The sequence below is a fragment of the Diplotaxodon limnothrissa genome, linkage group LG19 (assembly GCF_057381915.1).
Source record: "Diplotaxodon limnothrissa isolate DT_005_m linkage group LG19, D_limnothrissa_male_GT1.1, whole genome shotgun sequence".
Classification (NCBI taxonomy): domain Eukaryota; kingdom Metazoa; phylum Chordata; class Actinopteri; order Cichliformes; family Cichlidae; genus Diplotaxodon; species Diplotaxodon limnothrissa.
The window spans coordinates 7,457,381-7,473,785 of NC_140614.1; the positions used below are offsets into that span (position 1 = coordinate 7,457,381).

The following is a 16,405-nucleotide window of genomic DNA, read 5'->3' on the forward strand; positions in this document are numbered from 1 at the left end:
CACTGTGTAAAGTCCCCAGAAATGTTTTCCACATTTTAATGAGCTGAGTCATTTCCTGATCATCTTCACATATGGCTTATTCTTTGCATGACGAAGCTTTAACCTGCACTTGTGGATAGCACAGTGAACCGTGACAGAATCATGACTGCTTTTACTTCAGTGCCGCCGGGCCTGCAGGGCATTCACTGGTTTTTGGCCCCAAGCCTTGCACACAGAGATTTCCCCAGAGTCTCTGAATCCGTAAATATTGTGTACTGTACTGCAGATAATGACATATTGAAACTGTTTAAGATTTTATGCTGACAAACTTCATTCTGCTGTGGTTCCACAAAATGTAGATGCACTTTTTGGAATATTGGTGAACCTCTGCCTCCAAGGTGCTCTTTTCATACTAATCATATTACTGACCTGTTTCTCTAACCGTTTCCTTTTAGTATCCCTTAGTTGTCCAGGTTTTTGTTGCCCCATCCCAATTTGAAGATGAGTTGCTGTCTAATTCAAAATGAGCTAGTATTTTTCAGGAAAAGGTAAAATGTTTAGTTCACATTTTAGCATTCTAACGTTTTTGTAAGTGGGGCTGTACCTTCTGCACAGAGCATTTGTTTGGAGACACTATTCGGCTAATGCTTTGCAAAAAAAACAAAAAGCCCTTTATGAGATGATAAATGAGAACACCCAGAGCTCAAATTAAATACAGCAGTAATGATTTCTTGCTACACCGGATCTCTCCTTTCAAACAGGGGAGGGGGAAACCTCAATGGATGCATTTGACGGAGCAATCACTCAGGGTGTTTATGACAGGTGGAGGTGTCTGTGTGGAGGAAGGACTGCAGACAGATTTTTTTCCTTGTATAGGAGACTTAACAAACAGATGGAATCTGCAGTTTAACAGGAACATACACGGTTTATGTTTGAAATGTAACAAATGTGTGGTTTCATGCTGTTAAATCAAACTTCAAAGCTTCTGTGCTTCAAAACAGAAATATGACACAAATATTGTCCCACAATCATTGTATTTATTGAAAATAATAAAGCTCCTTCTTCCCCAACAAATAAAAGCAGAGCTTATCTGTAACTCTTATGAAAGGGAGAGCCAAATAATCAGCTATAATCTCAGAGTTATAAATCTTAATCTTCTCAAATGAAATTGCTCTTCAATTCATTTTCAGTCCTGCTTGATGAAAGCATCGAACCGGTGCCAACTGACAAAGCACAAAATTATGTAACGCGCAAAACTGTAAATCCTCCCGGCGCTGCAGTACCAGGCAGGGACGGGAGGAGCCTGGTGCTCCTGCTGGATTACCCGAGCCTTAGGAATGACACCAGAGTGAGGTGGATTATAAACTCTGTTCCAGAGAAATCCCTCTCACTCCAAGCTTTAGGTTCTTGGTTTGGTAGCAAAAGTAAGGTACCCCGTGTGGCCGGGCATTTCTCTGGGCAGCGTGGTGGTCTTCAGTGAGATGGAGGCGTGGTTCGGAGGAGCAGCGGGAGTCGCCTCCTCTGTGGTTTCGGGATCAGGGCCGAAATCTGGCAGCGGTAGAGAGACAGTTCGGACATCGTACTCTCTCAGCAGCACCTCCGTGGTGCTGATGTCTTCGAAGCCCTGATCCTGCAACGCCTCGCATGTTTTCTGAACTTGCTCTATGCATGGAGAGAAGGAGCACAGCCGACCACCTGCAGGAGACGCAGAACAGAAAACAAACCACAAGTAAACACGAAGCTCCCAAAAAAGTATCAAGACCATGTGTGACCACAATCGTTTAAGCGCCCTTTGTTGTCAACTTATCCCAGTATTGGTCAGCTCATGTTATTTAGAGAGGTAATGCAACATAATCGCTGCTTTGAAAATAATCATGACATCACTTCCTGTCTAGCTTCTAAAACACTACTTTCAGTAACCAACTGCAGTCTCCTGTGCAGCTGAACAAGTGCGTCTGCTACCGTATCTTGTTTTTCCCGATATATATAAAACTCAAAGCTCTCTTCTACGGTCCTGTCAGAATTCCTGCTCTTGAAAGATATCCAGTGTTCATGACCATTAAATTGAGCCCGAAAACCTTATTTTGTCAATGTCACGGCCAAACCAATATTTCAAAGCAGGGTGTGAGTTCTAGTTTTTGGCACGTGTAATCAGCTGTAACGTTATCATCAGGACAGCGGAAAGCATTCTTGTTACCGTCACCAGATTCAGGTTTGCGTCTCAAAAAGTGTTGCAGTAACAGGAATGAGCTGTCGTCGCCTCAGTGTCCTGGTACAAAGTCTGTTTTTTATCCATATTTTCAATAGTCTGAAGTAAGATCTTTGACCTGTTACTGTGCAAACTGAACAATAATTACCGTCAGACTGCCAGGTTGTATTGACTCCCAACCCTTCTGTTTAATGTCAGTACGAGACATCTCTGCACATCTTAATCTGTTTAATCTGAGTTTATCTGCTAATCATTACACAGTATCATCTTTAGAGTTATTTTCATCACTCTTTCTCAAAGCATCCAAGTATAGAAAGTGTTCCACGTTTATAGTCTGAAAACAATTCTCCTCAAAAACATCCCTGAATGAAGATTCATAACATAAACCAGATTTGTAGACCTGATATGGACCGAGAAGACATTGAAGTATCACCCCTGGGATCCCTACGATACTACACCTTCTATTAATAATTTGTTTCTTTCCAAACACCCTGTAGCACTTTCCAGGCATATTTCCTTCCTAACAAAGCAGTCCTGTGACCTGCTGAGTCCAGACTGCAGCTTGCGGCTCATCAGGGGATAAGCCGGTGCTTTAATGAACACAGATCACCTACTGGCCACGGCCTTTCGTCTCCAAATGAATCCTTGCTGTGATCGCAGCGTGAGGCTGGAGCGACCAGCCAAGAAAACGCTCACTGGCTGTCCTGAAGCCCAAAGAATGTGACTCTGAGCGATGCAGCTGCATTGGTCAGGGGTTAGGGTTAACAAATTTAAACATCTTAGAGTGAAAATCTTAAGTGCCTTAATAGGGGTTTAATATGGAGAATATAAACTTTTCTAAAACCAACACCAACTAATGTTTCAAAATATGAATATGGTGACACCAAGACAAGCAAGTGAAACACACTCAGTCTAAATCTGTGGATTCTCTGTTTGGATGTCTCTGATTGAGCTGCTTATGTAATCAGAAGGCTGCCGTGTGGCTCTCTGTCATCTGTAACCTGTCGTTGTTCAGTCACATTCTACTCATAGACCTGCTCTTGCACCACATTATACAGCATTTATTGTAGCACAGAAAGAACAGGCAGGTCCACCACCACATACACTACTAGCAGAGTACCTGCTCTGGTTACAAACCTAAAGTCTGACCTGATGGTTGCACTGAATGCAGATGTCACAACAAAAAAAAGAGCAAAAGAATAAGATGTTTACATTTTCGTCTTTGATTACTGGCTTGTTGTTTCATGCTACAGATACAGGAGTGACCCTACGCTGTGTCCCTAAATATAACTTGTAGCCCAGAAGATTACAGCCGTCCTCTGCAGCTCTTACTTGCCACTGTTGCCGGTTTTTAAAAATCACTTAACACCCAGAAGTGGAAAAAATACTGCATTTTGACTCATGTGGCACGGCTGACAATAAAAGGATCACATCTGCAGTCCATTGTGTCTGTAAACACTGAAGGAGACGGCGGGATTATTGAGATACTGGTCGTTCCTTTGGCCAACAGAACCAGCGGTCTCCCTCGAGACAGCATTAAACACATTCAACACATTCAACAGCGGTCTCCTGGAAACCACGGTGAATACACAGGGAGGGGCTGGGTTGATGATTATACAAGGGTGTTTCAAATGGTTATTAGGGGCCCCGAATATCAGCCGCACAAATGGCTTTAATATATGCACGAAACTCTGATTCCTAGTTGTAAAGTTTAAGGTTCTTGAGTGTCTGAGACCATGGGACATGTTTGCTTTATACTTGCATAATACCACCCATAAGTCTGCGAGGGGGAGCTCTGATAGGATTCAGGATCCTTCTCAGGGAACAGCCGAACACAGGGCCGGGCTGCTTGCCAAAACATTAGGAGAATTACAACTTTGAGAGAGAAAGAGAAATATTTCCCTGCCCCTTGTCTCACACTCTGTTGACTAAAGAAAATGCGCTCTCAGCTATTTTATTCCTCCAGTCTCTGCAGTTCTCAGGCAGGTTCTGAAGATGGAGAATTTCTTTTCAACAGAATAAGATGTATGAGTTTTTAATCATGACAGAAGCTGTAGATGATAATCCCACCAGAACCCTGGTGTTTTAATTGATTATGATATGGCCTCAGCAGAAAGCACGTCTCTTTCACTTCATGTGGGAGCCTGAGAGTGTGTAAACCCCACTCCTGGGGACTGCATCCCTATCACCAAGCACACAACACCCCATTCTACTTCTATCTTTGTTAGTTTGTTTACTATTACATCTTTTTGTGTTTAGCTGGAACATATTGGGGCATTGATGTTCTGGGGAAAACCCAGTTTGAACAGTGGGCAGTAAACCAAACCTTTCCTCGTGGAGCCTCATCAAGCAGCTCTCGGCCTGCAGCATAACCCTGTATGGTCATGGGACTGCTTCTGCAACAAGGCTGCACTCTATTTATCTCTATCTTTGTGTGTGTGTGTGCGCGCGCATGCACGTATATGCATGCAAGGGCCAACAGCTCATGGATGGAATATGTAGCTGTGGCACCATAAAAGGGAGTCAAAGAGGTGGTGGGAGAGTTTCAGGGCAGCATCCTCGTCCCCTCTGCATTCCTGCTCATACTCGGCTTACTTTGTAAAATCATTCATGAACTCTGGCTTTAAGATTCATAAAATACTAATCTTCTGCATATTAACTCTGACTTGGATTGAGATGTTAAATTAAATGTGACTGTGAAAGAAAACTTCAGTGCTTGTCGTGGCAGAATAAATATTGACACCAACTCCAGTTTGTGTTTTCAATGCACAGATGAAATTTAAACCCAGGATGTAGCAGCTAAGCTAAGCAAGTGTTCACCTACACAAGTGTATTCCAGTATTTTGGCCAAGGTGACTTTCTCAGGGCAACTATGTAGAGCTCAGCAGATTCTCATTACAGAGGACAGAGCCATGGTTTTTGGCTTAAAGTGTTTTACAGTAAACAAAATATGAACTCTCATGTCCACAAAAGCAGATCTTTGTTTATATAATTTCTGTGGCAGTATTTGTGCACATTAACAATAAAGCAAAGAATATACTTTCTCACTGTGTTACTCATCTAGTGTTGGGCTGTGCTAATGGATTATTTTGAGAGTGGCCGGTGACCACGATGGAAAGTTTTTCCTGTTCGGACCAGGGCCGACCCATCAGATGTAACGGATTCTGTGTTGACCTGCCGCATCCTGACGTGAACCTCTACAAATGTAACCATCAGGTCGTGATGCTGATCACAACAGCTGTGACTCTGCATGGAAGCAAAAGGCCATGCAAACCAAAATAACCACGACAGACTGAACTAAACAAGCATCTTTCTTCTTCTTCTGAAATAAAAGGTAATCTATTGTGGGGTTTAACTGCATCTTCACCTGGAGGGCGGTAGAGTTCTACAGTAACAGTATAGCCTACTGTCATTTCCTCATTTTCAGAGCCAATTCATGCATGAACCCCACTGATTCTGAAACAGATAAATAGGACACATGGTAGGAATGTGGCCAATGTGTTCTCAGATTAATGTGAAACTTCTCAAATAACCCCCACCCCTTTAAAAATAAATAAATTAAATAGTCATTGGGCTAAAGGTGCAGATCTTGTGAGCTCTACACAGCTCATGCAGTCTGAATTTATCGCTAACCACTGGTCCCCCCAGTGAACTGCCAACATGCCCGGGCATGCTGCAGATCCTGGTTGTCAACGACGCCTACGTGCTTTGTAGCTCACTAGCAGAGTTTGGATTGTGCTCCTGTTACTATGAAATACCACAAGGGCAAGGTTAATGAGAGCCGAAGAGCAGGATCGATGGTTGTTCTGGGAGTGCAGAGTGTGGCGACACGGCCGGGGGGAGATAAACTCATGGACTGGTATTTTAAAATGTGCCCGTTCACAGTCATGTTCCTGAAACACCAGGACGAGTCACGCCAAAGTCATCATCAGGTGGTGCTGATTATTTGTCTGACAACACACACTAAGTACACGTACACACAAAGCAAAGTACTTAACTATCAGGATCCAGATTCTCTTTCCTAATTTCTGCATATAGTTAGATCGCAGTCAGACTTAGTGGAAAAATATTTCTTACACATTTATGTGAAGAACAGGTAAACATGAGCTGCAGCACAGCTCGCAGTTTGGAGGAATCTGTATCTCCAGCTGGAATTGATCCCAAAACCTTTTACTTTTCCACCTGTAATCTTTCTGTGTGCTATCTGGGAAGACCTCTGTCTCCTGCTGATGCCCGGTTACAGAAACACAACAGGTCAAAAATAGAGCATGAGCCTACAGTCAGCCATGATGCAAACCATCATTGCTCGACCTTGCAATTTGTAGACTGAGCTAGCTGAAACACCCTGACTTGATAGTCATCTTGCTACACGCTCATTAGAGCTCTCCCCCTCCCTCACATGCACACTCACTCTTACCGTGCTTCTTCATAGCAACTTTGGCGTGTCCCACTGCATCCCAGGGGCTGGGGATGTCAAGGAAGACTGCATCTGCCACCCCTGTCACTCCAAAGCCATCCTTGCACACATCCTGGTTCCTGACGGTGACCAGATGATCCACGCGATGCTCCTTAAACTCCTCGGCCACCTTCTCTGCGCGCTGCTGGTGGAACTCCACTGTGTGGAGGTGACCTGTTGGGGCAATGGTGCGCAGGATGGCGTGGGAGAGGGAACCACTACCTGTACCTAGAAAACCACAGACAACAAGGGTCACGTAGTGAAACACAGAACATCTGAGAAGAACGCTTTAGTCTACACGAAACGGCCATTTCAAAATAAAAGTCAGCAAGCACAAACTAAATAACCAAGAAAGATTCAGACTTAAGGTATTATCAAACCTCATCTCTGTGTGTGGACAAAGCACTGCTAAAGAACTGGTCTTGGACAACACTTCACATTATGTTGCATGTATAGCAATCTCACTGACTTCCCTTAAATGACCAGTCTAGATACAGATACAAATTTTCGGGTTAAGTATTCTACGGAACAACGCAATCTCACAAAACCTCAAAATGAGGTGCTGTTGTATTTTAGAATAGACAGTAAACGCTGTCCTCAGTCAGTAGAGCCAGATCACAGATCCGACTACAACACACACCCACATTTTCACACTGCTCTGCTGTCTACTCTGGACGATAAGTGGACGCTACATTTCCGAGCAGGCCTTTTTCACCCTGAAGCAGCCCCGTGCTGTGCCCTAAACAAAGCCCACTAATTTACAGCTTGTGAACAAATGACACAAGTGATTGTGATTTTACAGGGAAAGTTGGGGGGGTGGAAGGGAGGACACCACTCTTCATGTGACTTGTTCGGGCAAGGAGTGTCGGGAACACAGCCAGAGGCCAGCAGATCCCCTCCTCCTCCTTCTCTCGACATTACATCACCACGGCCTTTGTTATTGTGGTGACAAAGAAGGCAGTGTTTAATACACGGCAGCGCTTTGACTTGCTCAAAGCTCAAACTGCTGGATTGGATGGTCTGTGCCTGCAAACACAGAACATTGAAAAACTGGAATGGCTGCAGCAGGAAACACTGGACCACATTAGAAGCTGGGGATACTTTAATAACGAGCCCTGTACAGGGCTGACAGAGCACGTCGTTTAGAAATGTTTTCGACTTACATTGCCTCATTTACAGAAAATGAAAACTTAGTCATTGTTTCTGTAGAAAGACTGAACTGTAAATTCTGAGTCACTGCACTAAATTAAGGTTAGACTTTGGTCAAAGGGGGGGGAAAAAAAAGCACACACTGATATAATGACTACAGTATCAAGAACATTACTGATGGAAACCTTGCAGATGCTAAAACAATGAGAAATCTAGGTGGTGATATGATGCACCGCACTGTAACACTGCAGAGAATTTTGGTAAGACACTTGTTTATAAACCAGAGTTTACAGTGGAGGCTCAGACAGTACCTAAATGCTACTTGCATACTCAGACCATCAGCCAATGACTAAAAGTCTCTGGACCTCAGGCGTCATGCCAGGATAGTGACATGCTCAGTTTCCATTATAGTTACCCTGATTAAAAGGGAAGAATGATAGCAAAGTCTGGCATACACACATACTAACGGGAACTTTTGAAATTTTAAATTAAACCCAGAAAATGAGTTTTTAATTACAAACTGGCATTACCGTTCATCATCAGTGCAGCGTCTGAGTGCAAAGTCTGGAAAATCTGGAAAAGGACCACAATTGATAACAAGTGTCTCTCTAAATGGAGACAAATTAAAACACTGAGAATGAGAGAGTGCTGGTACTGCAGAGATGAGGACTGCTCCACTTAACATCCGAGTGCACTTATTTCTCACTTTAGGACTTAATACGATAGTGACTATGGAATACTGGTTTCAGTATGAGCCAAAAACTGAAAAAGGGAAACTCGATTATGATGTGATACCACACTAAAACAGGACAAACATCTAAAAACAGGACATATAGAAGCAGCTGGTTTTACACAGAACAACAGAAAAAAATAGGCATCATTGAAATGATGATGATCAAATTTTAGCAACAACAAGACGAAAAAAAAGGTGTAAGCAGTGCGACGCATTTACAGGAGACATATGCTGTGAAAACTGTGAGATACCCTTCCAATGTGAGGCTTTCACGCCCATTCTGAGTAATGACGTTACAACAAAGAGTCATGTTCTGACTAAGTGTTGGGACACGAACAGTTGACCTTTACTATAAGTCGAGAAAGTGCATTTCAATGATTTTAAAAAGCCTCTATCAACATTTCTAATTTGCACACAGTGTTACACTGATTTTAGTGGTTACAATGTTTATTGTTGCATTTCAGGTTTATCATGCTAAACCTGCTCTTTAGTACTAAGGGTGTAGTGTTTGAAACTGACATTCCTCCCAAAAACCCCAAAAGGAAATTCATCAGACTTCCTTTTCTGAATGTTTTTTCAAAGTTTTAGACAAGTTGAGTTATTTCCCTGCGGTTCATGAGCAGCACTGCTAACGAGACAAAAAGGATCATGGGTATTCTATGATGTATTAAAAATAAATCAAACTAAAAACACTAGATACTTATAGCAATTAATATTAAATTAGTATTCACAACCTTTGCTCAGTGCAGCAGCAATAACAACCACAAGTCTTTTTGAGTATGACGCAAAACTTTTGGCAAACTTTCTTTTTAGGTTTCCTCCATTCTTCTTAAACATCATCAGGTTGGAAGGGGGCTGTTGGTGCACAGCCATTTTCAGAACTCCCCAGAGATGTTCAATCAGGTTCAAGCCTCGCTACCGGCAGCGTCACTCAAGGACGTTCAAAGAGTGGTCCCAAAGCCACTCCTTTCTAATCTTGGCTGATTGCTTAGGGTCATTTTCCTGTTGGAAGATAAACCTTCAGCCCAGTTCAGAGTCCAGCGCACTCTGGGGCAGCTCATCTGGAGCAAAGATGTCTCTGTACAAAACAGCATGATGGTTCCACCACCGTGCTTCACTACAGGGATGATATTGGCCAGGTGATGAGCATGACACTTTTTTTCCTTTGCATTCAGACCAAAGAGTTTTATTTTTGTTTTAGACAGACCAGAGATTTTTTTATTTTTCATGGTCTCAGAGTCCTGCAGGTGCCTTTGGCAAACTCTTTGTGGGCTGTCATGTGCCTTTTACTGAGGAGTTGCTTTCATCTAACCCTTCTACCATACAGGCCTGATTGGTTATCCTTCTGCTCTCCACAGAGTAACACTGGAGCTCTGTCAATGTAGCCATTGGGTTCTTGGTCTTCTCACTTACTAAGGCTGCTCTACCACGATTGCTCAGATTGGCCAGGTGGCCAGCTGTAGGAGGGGTCCTAATGGTTCGAAACGTCTTCCATTTACTAATGATGGAGGCCAATGTGCTGCCTTTCTTTTTCCTTAGATCTGTCCCTTGATACAATCCTGTCTCTGAGGTTTACAGAGAATTCCTTGGATTTCATGGCTTGGTTTGTGCTTAAATTTTATTTATACAATACCAACTCACAACAACAGATGCCTCAAGGCAATTTATATGGTAAGGTAAAAACCCTACAATAATACAGACAAAACAAAAAACCCTCCAATGCAGATTTATCGATTTTTGTTTTTCATTTTTAATAAATGTCACTTTGTCAATATGGGGTATTTGTTTGAGGAGGAGTTTTGAAGGTAAAATGAAATTAATCTATTTGGATTAAGGCTGACAAATTGTGGGACAAGTAAAACGCTGTAAATACTTTCCAGATGCTCTGTACTACATCAAACATGTAGCTCTTGTCCTCGTTAGGACGTGGGAGACTGTCACATGGTGTGTGTCGCTTTTAAATTTTCGGAATCTTAAACCTTAGTGTTTTAGATTCAGACATGTTTTACAACGCAACATGTAAGAATCAACCACATCCATCTTTTCTCCACTGGGGAAAACAAACAAAAAATACCTACATGACTGTACATGCTACCAACTGAGAGCTTTGCTTCAATGCATGAGTTTAAGAAATGAATCATATCAATGTTTCTAATCTCCTCCCACAACAAGGCGTCAAGTCAGCTGGTAGCCACTGTACAAGAGGAAGTAGTGATAAAGCCAGAGTGGGGGAGGGGGCTGAGAATGGGAATACAACTGACCTGAACTGAAGGTCATTCGTGCTTACTGTTCCTCATCTTGTTCCTACATCGAGTACAACATGGTTACTGGCCAGATGAAATGCAAAACCCTGACAGAGGTCACATAATTTAACTTCCCAGCAATTTAGAAAGTGAAAGCAACAGCAAAATGTCATCTGATCATTAACTTGTGATGTGTGAATGACCCTCAATTCCAAATGTTTTAGTTAAGCTGCTTGAGAGCCAGCTGTAAGAGGATGTTGTGGCTAATGTTGAGAGTGATCATTACAAAGGAGTAAAGTTTAAAAATGGCCAGCTTCCATTGGTCCCTTTGAGTCGTCTTATACAAGATATAAGCGCACAAATGTAGCTTAAAACTGAATCAGACTTTCAAGTAGCTAAAGAGAACCCAGTTATACAACGGAAAGGTATTTATTGTACTTTCAGATTTAATTATTGAGGTAAATGATCTGATAATACACATCTGTAACGAAGATAATATAAACATCAACGATTAGCAGTAAACTGAAAGGTAAAATCAGAGCTGGATATTTTCAGTGAAAGGGATAAGTGAATGCCCTGTTGTAAAGAAAATGTATCTTTTAAAGACTTATCCTCAAAAAATATTTTTGATGACGCATTTCTGAGGTCCTCTGGAAAAATGCTGTTTATGCAGCCTGGAAAAATCATCTAGAAATACTTTCCACTCCACAGTCAGACACACTGTTACCAACCAACAAAAGCACTGTATAAGCAAGGTGTCAGATCCACTCTGGGATTTCTTAAACGTTAACTTCTAAACAACAAATGTTGTTCTGCTAAAGAATGGGCAAAGATGAATAAATATTGTGCTTTGCAAAGGCCAAGTTGAGTCTTGGGATTAATCCAACAGAAATGGTTTGGAAGGACATGAAGGGAGCAACCACCAGCATCCCAGTTTAGTGTATTCTGGGCGCTACAACTGAGCATCGGGCTAAAATTTCAGGCTAACGTCAAGGTGCAGAGCTAACTGGCACTTATTGCTAACATTTAGGGCCAGAAAGTGGCATGTAAGTGCAATCCCCAAACAGCCCTCATAGGTGTGGTTAGATTTATGGGTGATTTACAGAGGTTTTGCGGTTTTCTAAAGACATGGGCAGTCGATTAATTTCAATATCAAGAGCAAAAAATAAGACATGCTTTTTTTGGCGTCACTGCAATTAACTGAAAATAAATTGCATGTTGCAAACATTTATTTGAAGCGCTTGACTTAAATATTCTGAAACCTATATTTAGGAAATTTAACAAAAAGAATGCATATGCAACAGGGTTTCCACGTCTTACACACGATCATGTCACTGTGCTCTCTTTATAAATACTAAAAAAAGGAGTAAAGGCTTCGGCTCACACTTGCCCAAGCGCTAAATGTTATCCTGACTTGATGTTCCACCTTCTGACATGTACGGTGTTACCCTTAGCAAATATTTGACAACTTCATTTGCTCTGGACCTGATTGATGACGCCTGATAAAGCTGTGAAGAAAATGAAGCCAGCAGGAAATCATTACCTACAAACCTTGGAGACCAACTTGCCTTCAAGGTGACTCCTCTACAGGAATAAATGCTCCTTCAGCAGGTTTAGCATGTCAGCACAAGAACAGCAAAATTATCACATCCAATCTCTGCTTGTTTACACAGCTCACTGGCAAAAAGTCTCCACAGCACATACTCGCTGTTGTTGTTGACTGTAAGGCTGAAATTTGTGAGTCACCACTGAAATGCTGATTTGTACCTCATTGACAAAAATGATGCTCAAGCGCCCCAAATAAAAAACTATAATCATTCAGGAGTTTACTTAACCATGTGTTTTATCTGCTATTCTAACTTTATTTGTTTAATAATTAAAGGGAAGACTTTTGTTGTATTCTATCTTGGCATGATGAAGCACTGCACCACACGCACACATCTTCTCCTACCCTCCTTTCTGCTTTCAGACTAAGATAAAGTGCAATCCATAGCCAAACACAATAACACACTCTGGGTGATTGCAATTAGACAAATGGAAATGATGGCCAAGCAGTGATTGGAGGAATCCCCGAGGACAAAAAAAATGGGAATGACACTAAAACTGCAGGTTACATAATGTCTGAATGTTCAGAGACACATCTGTAACAATCCCATAATGTTCAATACGAACAGCTGAGTTTCATTACGTGACAACATCTGGCTAGAACTCCAAGGTGTAAACAGGGTGATTCAAATGAGGCGATACTTAAAAGCTGCAACAGAAAAGATTTGAGGGCAAACTAAATTAAAAAATGCAGGACGTAACAAATCAAACTTTGCCACTTTAAGAGTAAAAAAACATTTGTTATAAATCCTCAGGTGAGACATTCTAAAAAGAGGATTTACAGCTTACCTGAACAATGTAACATTTTAATATTTAAGAGTTTCTTGGAGCTTAATTTAACATTTTCTAATGACTTCCACAACAAGCAAAGCTGCACAGGTCACTTACTTTAAAAAAATAAAAATTCAGCTGATGAATGTTGGATCTTACTAATGGATGACATCTCTACATCCATTTCATGAATGTCTGACAGAAGACACATGCGTTACCCCACTCCAGCTACAGGTTGGATAATAAGCATGTGCTTGACAAGTCAACCTTGTAAACATGTAAAACCTGTCTGTACAGCAAATTACTGCGAGGATTCAGTCGTCTGTTTGCTAAATACTAGGAAGAAAATATTAGTACCCAAGTCATCTGATTGCCTAACATGAGGTGTGGTAAGATTAGATGCTACTACACTAACAGGAGAGACATGCAGAGCTCAAAGAGGGACTACTAAAGTTCTCAATAAATCTGTTTACAAATAAACAAAACAAACAAACAAACAAAAGAATCAATGCTAAATCTGTCAGCAAAACTAGGGAATCATGTTACTAAAAAACCCACACAGAACAAGTGGAGCTTCAAAGAACAGCTGATTAGTCCCTTGTGAATGCAGAATAATATTTTGGAGTGACATGCACATCCCAAATCATAGGTTAAGGGTTGAACATAGGTTGACTTGCTAACAAAATCATGACAGAAAACAGCTGAATATTTGATGACAGAGACTGGTGCAGCATCAGCAGCATCCACCTTTAAGACTTGACTTTATGCTCAAGCAGGAGCACTGATACCTTTTTAGTCAGCAGTGACCCTATAAAAAGCCACACAGACCCTAAAGAGGGATGATGGTCATAATCTACCCAATATAACTGAGCTGACAGCTGCAGTGAACAGACCTGTGAGTGAGCTTCAGCTTGATAATCGCTTGCTAATTCAAATAGACCAGTTTGTCCCAGCATCAATAAAACACCCAGTATACATAAAGTTTGTTTTAAAACAGATTAAAATAGCAATCCAATAACATAGTGCACTGAAACCTTTCACATCAATTGAGATCACATTTCTTTATGATTTTCTATGTATTTGGAATATATTGTTAAAGCAAACACACACACTGATAACCCTTCCTTTCTAGAACGGTTTCCATCCACGAGACATCACCATGATGCCACCCTCACCTGACTCGCACACGATGGAGCCTGGCTTCAGCTCCAGCATCATGGTAATGAAGGCGATGTCTGTGGTGTAGAGGATTTGTGTGCGGTGCGGCAGGGCAACTGTCCACAGCTCCGGCGTTGGGTGGAGCACATGGAACCATCCTTTGCTGCAGGTCACCTTTGACCCGTAACGCTGACCAATCAGGTCTGTGGAGTGGCGAATGACTCCATAGCGTGTCTGCGTTTGGGCACCCTGCTGCACCTTGACAGGCATCACATTGTTGTGGCTCAGGTAAATGATGGCAACATCCCCATCTTGAATGAAGTCCGAGTACTCCACAAAACTCATCGTGAGCACGGCCACTCTGGAAAAAGAAGACGGGCCTACTTAAAGGGCATTTTTTCTTTTTACTATTTTAATTACACTGATGTAGTTGGTTGATCACTAATTTGACATATTTCACTCAACTTACAACTTTAAAATCAGGATAAGCCAGGGGTGGGCAATTCCAGGCCACGAGGGCCGGTGTTCTGCAGGTTTTAGATCTCACCTTGGGTCAACACACCTGAATCACATGATTAGTTTGTTACCGGGCCTCTGGAGAACTTCAGGACATGTTAGGGAGCTAATTTAGCCATTTAAATCTGCTGTGTTGGTTCAAGGAAACATCTAAAACCTGCAGGGACACCGGCCCTCGAGGCCTGGAGTTGCCCACCACTGGGACAAGCCATCACTGTGAAGGGATTTTTTTTTTTATAACAATTTCTTTTTACCTACAATCTACAGTTCAATTTAGTTTGCAAGCATCTCATGAGGGGAAAGGATGTATAAACTAATATGTTTTACCAAATCTTAATATCTTCCCATTTTGACATTGTAGATTCTGGTTGATCGTTTTGCAAACAATATCTTTTTAACTTTGTTTTCAATTGTATTTTCATTTTTGCACATTACAAACAAGCGGAAAAGGTAGTCTGCTGCTGATGCAGGCTCCTTGTTGCTTTGGTAACAACTGTGCCACTGTCACACGTTAATTGACGGAGCTGCTCGTGAATTGTCACGCGCACTGAACGTTGCTTATTAAATCCAGTATCGTTCAACCTCAGGACCAACGACTGTTTTAGTTCATCTGAACGGCGGATCTACTTTAACCAGCTTCTCCTTCAAGTGAAAAAAGGACAAATTTATATCGGAGAAACATGGAGAAGATGTCAGTGAGATGACTTTACAGTTATATTTCTATTTGTTTGTTAGTTTTAAAGACAACTTTTTTTTCTCTGGTATTGAAGTCAAGCAAACTGTGATGGCTTTGCCTATTAGGGGCAGTAGATCGTGTTATATTACCTCTTCGCTTAAATTTAATTTCTGTTTATAGTAAAATAAAGAAAAACAAGTCAATAGAGAATACGTTTTGTGTAAATGATGCTAACGTTAGTTACCTGAGCAAACTAACGTTCATGTTTGGGTCGCATTTACTGTAAATGTTTTTGCGTGTTTGACTGGTTTTGTGTTTAAAGTGGCAAAATTTGTAACTCCACAAAACCGGCAAAAGGCCACAGTGCAAAACGTCTGAAAACATAAGTCAACTTACGAAGTTTTCGTTTCAACGTTTACATGCTAACGTTAGCGATGCTAGCACCTGTTAGAACACCGGCTAACGGCTATTAGCGGGGGAAAAAAAGCAGCCGTTGGAAGCTCTCCACCTACCTCCTTCAGAAGTAGTGTTCTTTGACTGCTGGACAAAACAAGCAAAAAATAGACTTAAGAGGACCAATTCTGTTCTTAATGCGGCTCTATGTTCAGCAGTGACATCCATTCATTCCTCACTCACACATGTGGCTTTGTTTTCAGAGGAAGTTGAATCGATGAAACCGGAAGATAACCCGGTGTACAAAGCAGCAACAATCAGTAAAAACCTCTTTTGCCGAAAACCTGCAGATTCATATGTTTATTTTGTGCAGTTGGTTTGCGAATTTGCAAATTTCGCCTTTGGCAAATTTTTTTTTTTACCATCTGTACGATTATTTCCTGAACATTAAATAGGATAATTGTAAAAAAAATAATAATAATACAACAACAACAACAACAACAAAAACAGTTATCAC

At 41.5% G+C, this 16,405-nt stretch overlaps 1 protein-coding gene across 1 annotated transcript; it reads right to left on the reverse strand.

Annotated features, from left to right (window-relative positions):
• Positions 1–1,148: 1,148 nt before the first annotated feature.
• trmt61a (tRNA methyltransferase 61A) lies at positions 1,149–16,127 on the reverse strand. The gene is made up of 4 exons (XM_085343587.1): positions 16,008–16,127; positions 14,321–14,664; positions 6,606–6,872; positions 1,149–1,674 (listed from the first exon to the last, which is right to left on the reverse strand). Exons 2-4 carry the CDS (start codon positions 14,646–14,648, stop codon positions 1,379–1,381), a joined length of 891 nt encoding a protein of 296 aa, XP_085199713.1. The 5' UTR covers positions 14,649–14,664; positions 16,008–16,127; the 3' UTR covers positions 1,149–1,378.
• Between the last annotated feature and the right edge of the window lie 278 nt (positions 16,128–16,405).

Bases quoted from the DNA above. Each gene is read 5' to 3' on its own strand.
- trmt61a (XM_085343587.1), bottom strand. From the start codon at position 14,648: ATGAGTTTTGTGGAGTACTCGGACTTCATTCAAGATGGGGATGTTGCC. The intron at 6,873-14,320 runs GTGAGGGTGGCA...GTGGTTTTCTAG, and splicing joins CTCCATCGTGTGCGAGTCAG to GTACAGGTAGTGGTTCCCTC. The intron at 1,675-6,605 runs GTAAGAGTGAGT...CGTCTCCTGCAG, and splicing joins AGTTGCTATGAAGAAGCACG to GTGGTCGGCTGTGCTCCTTC.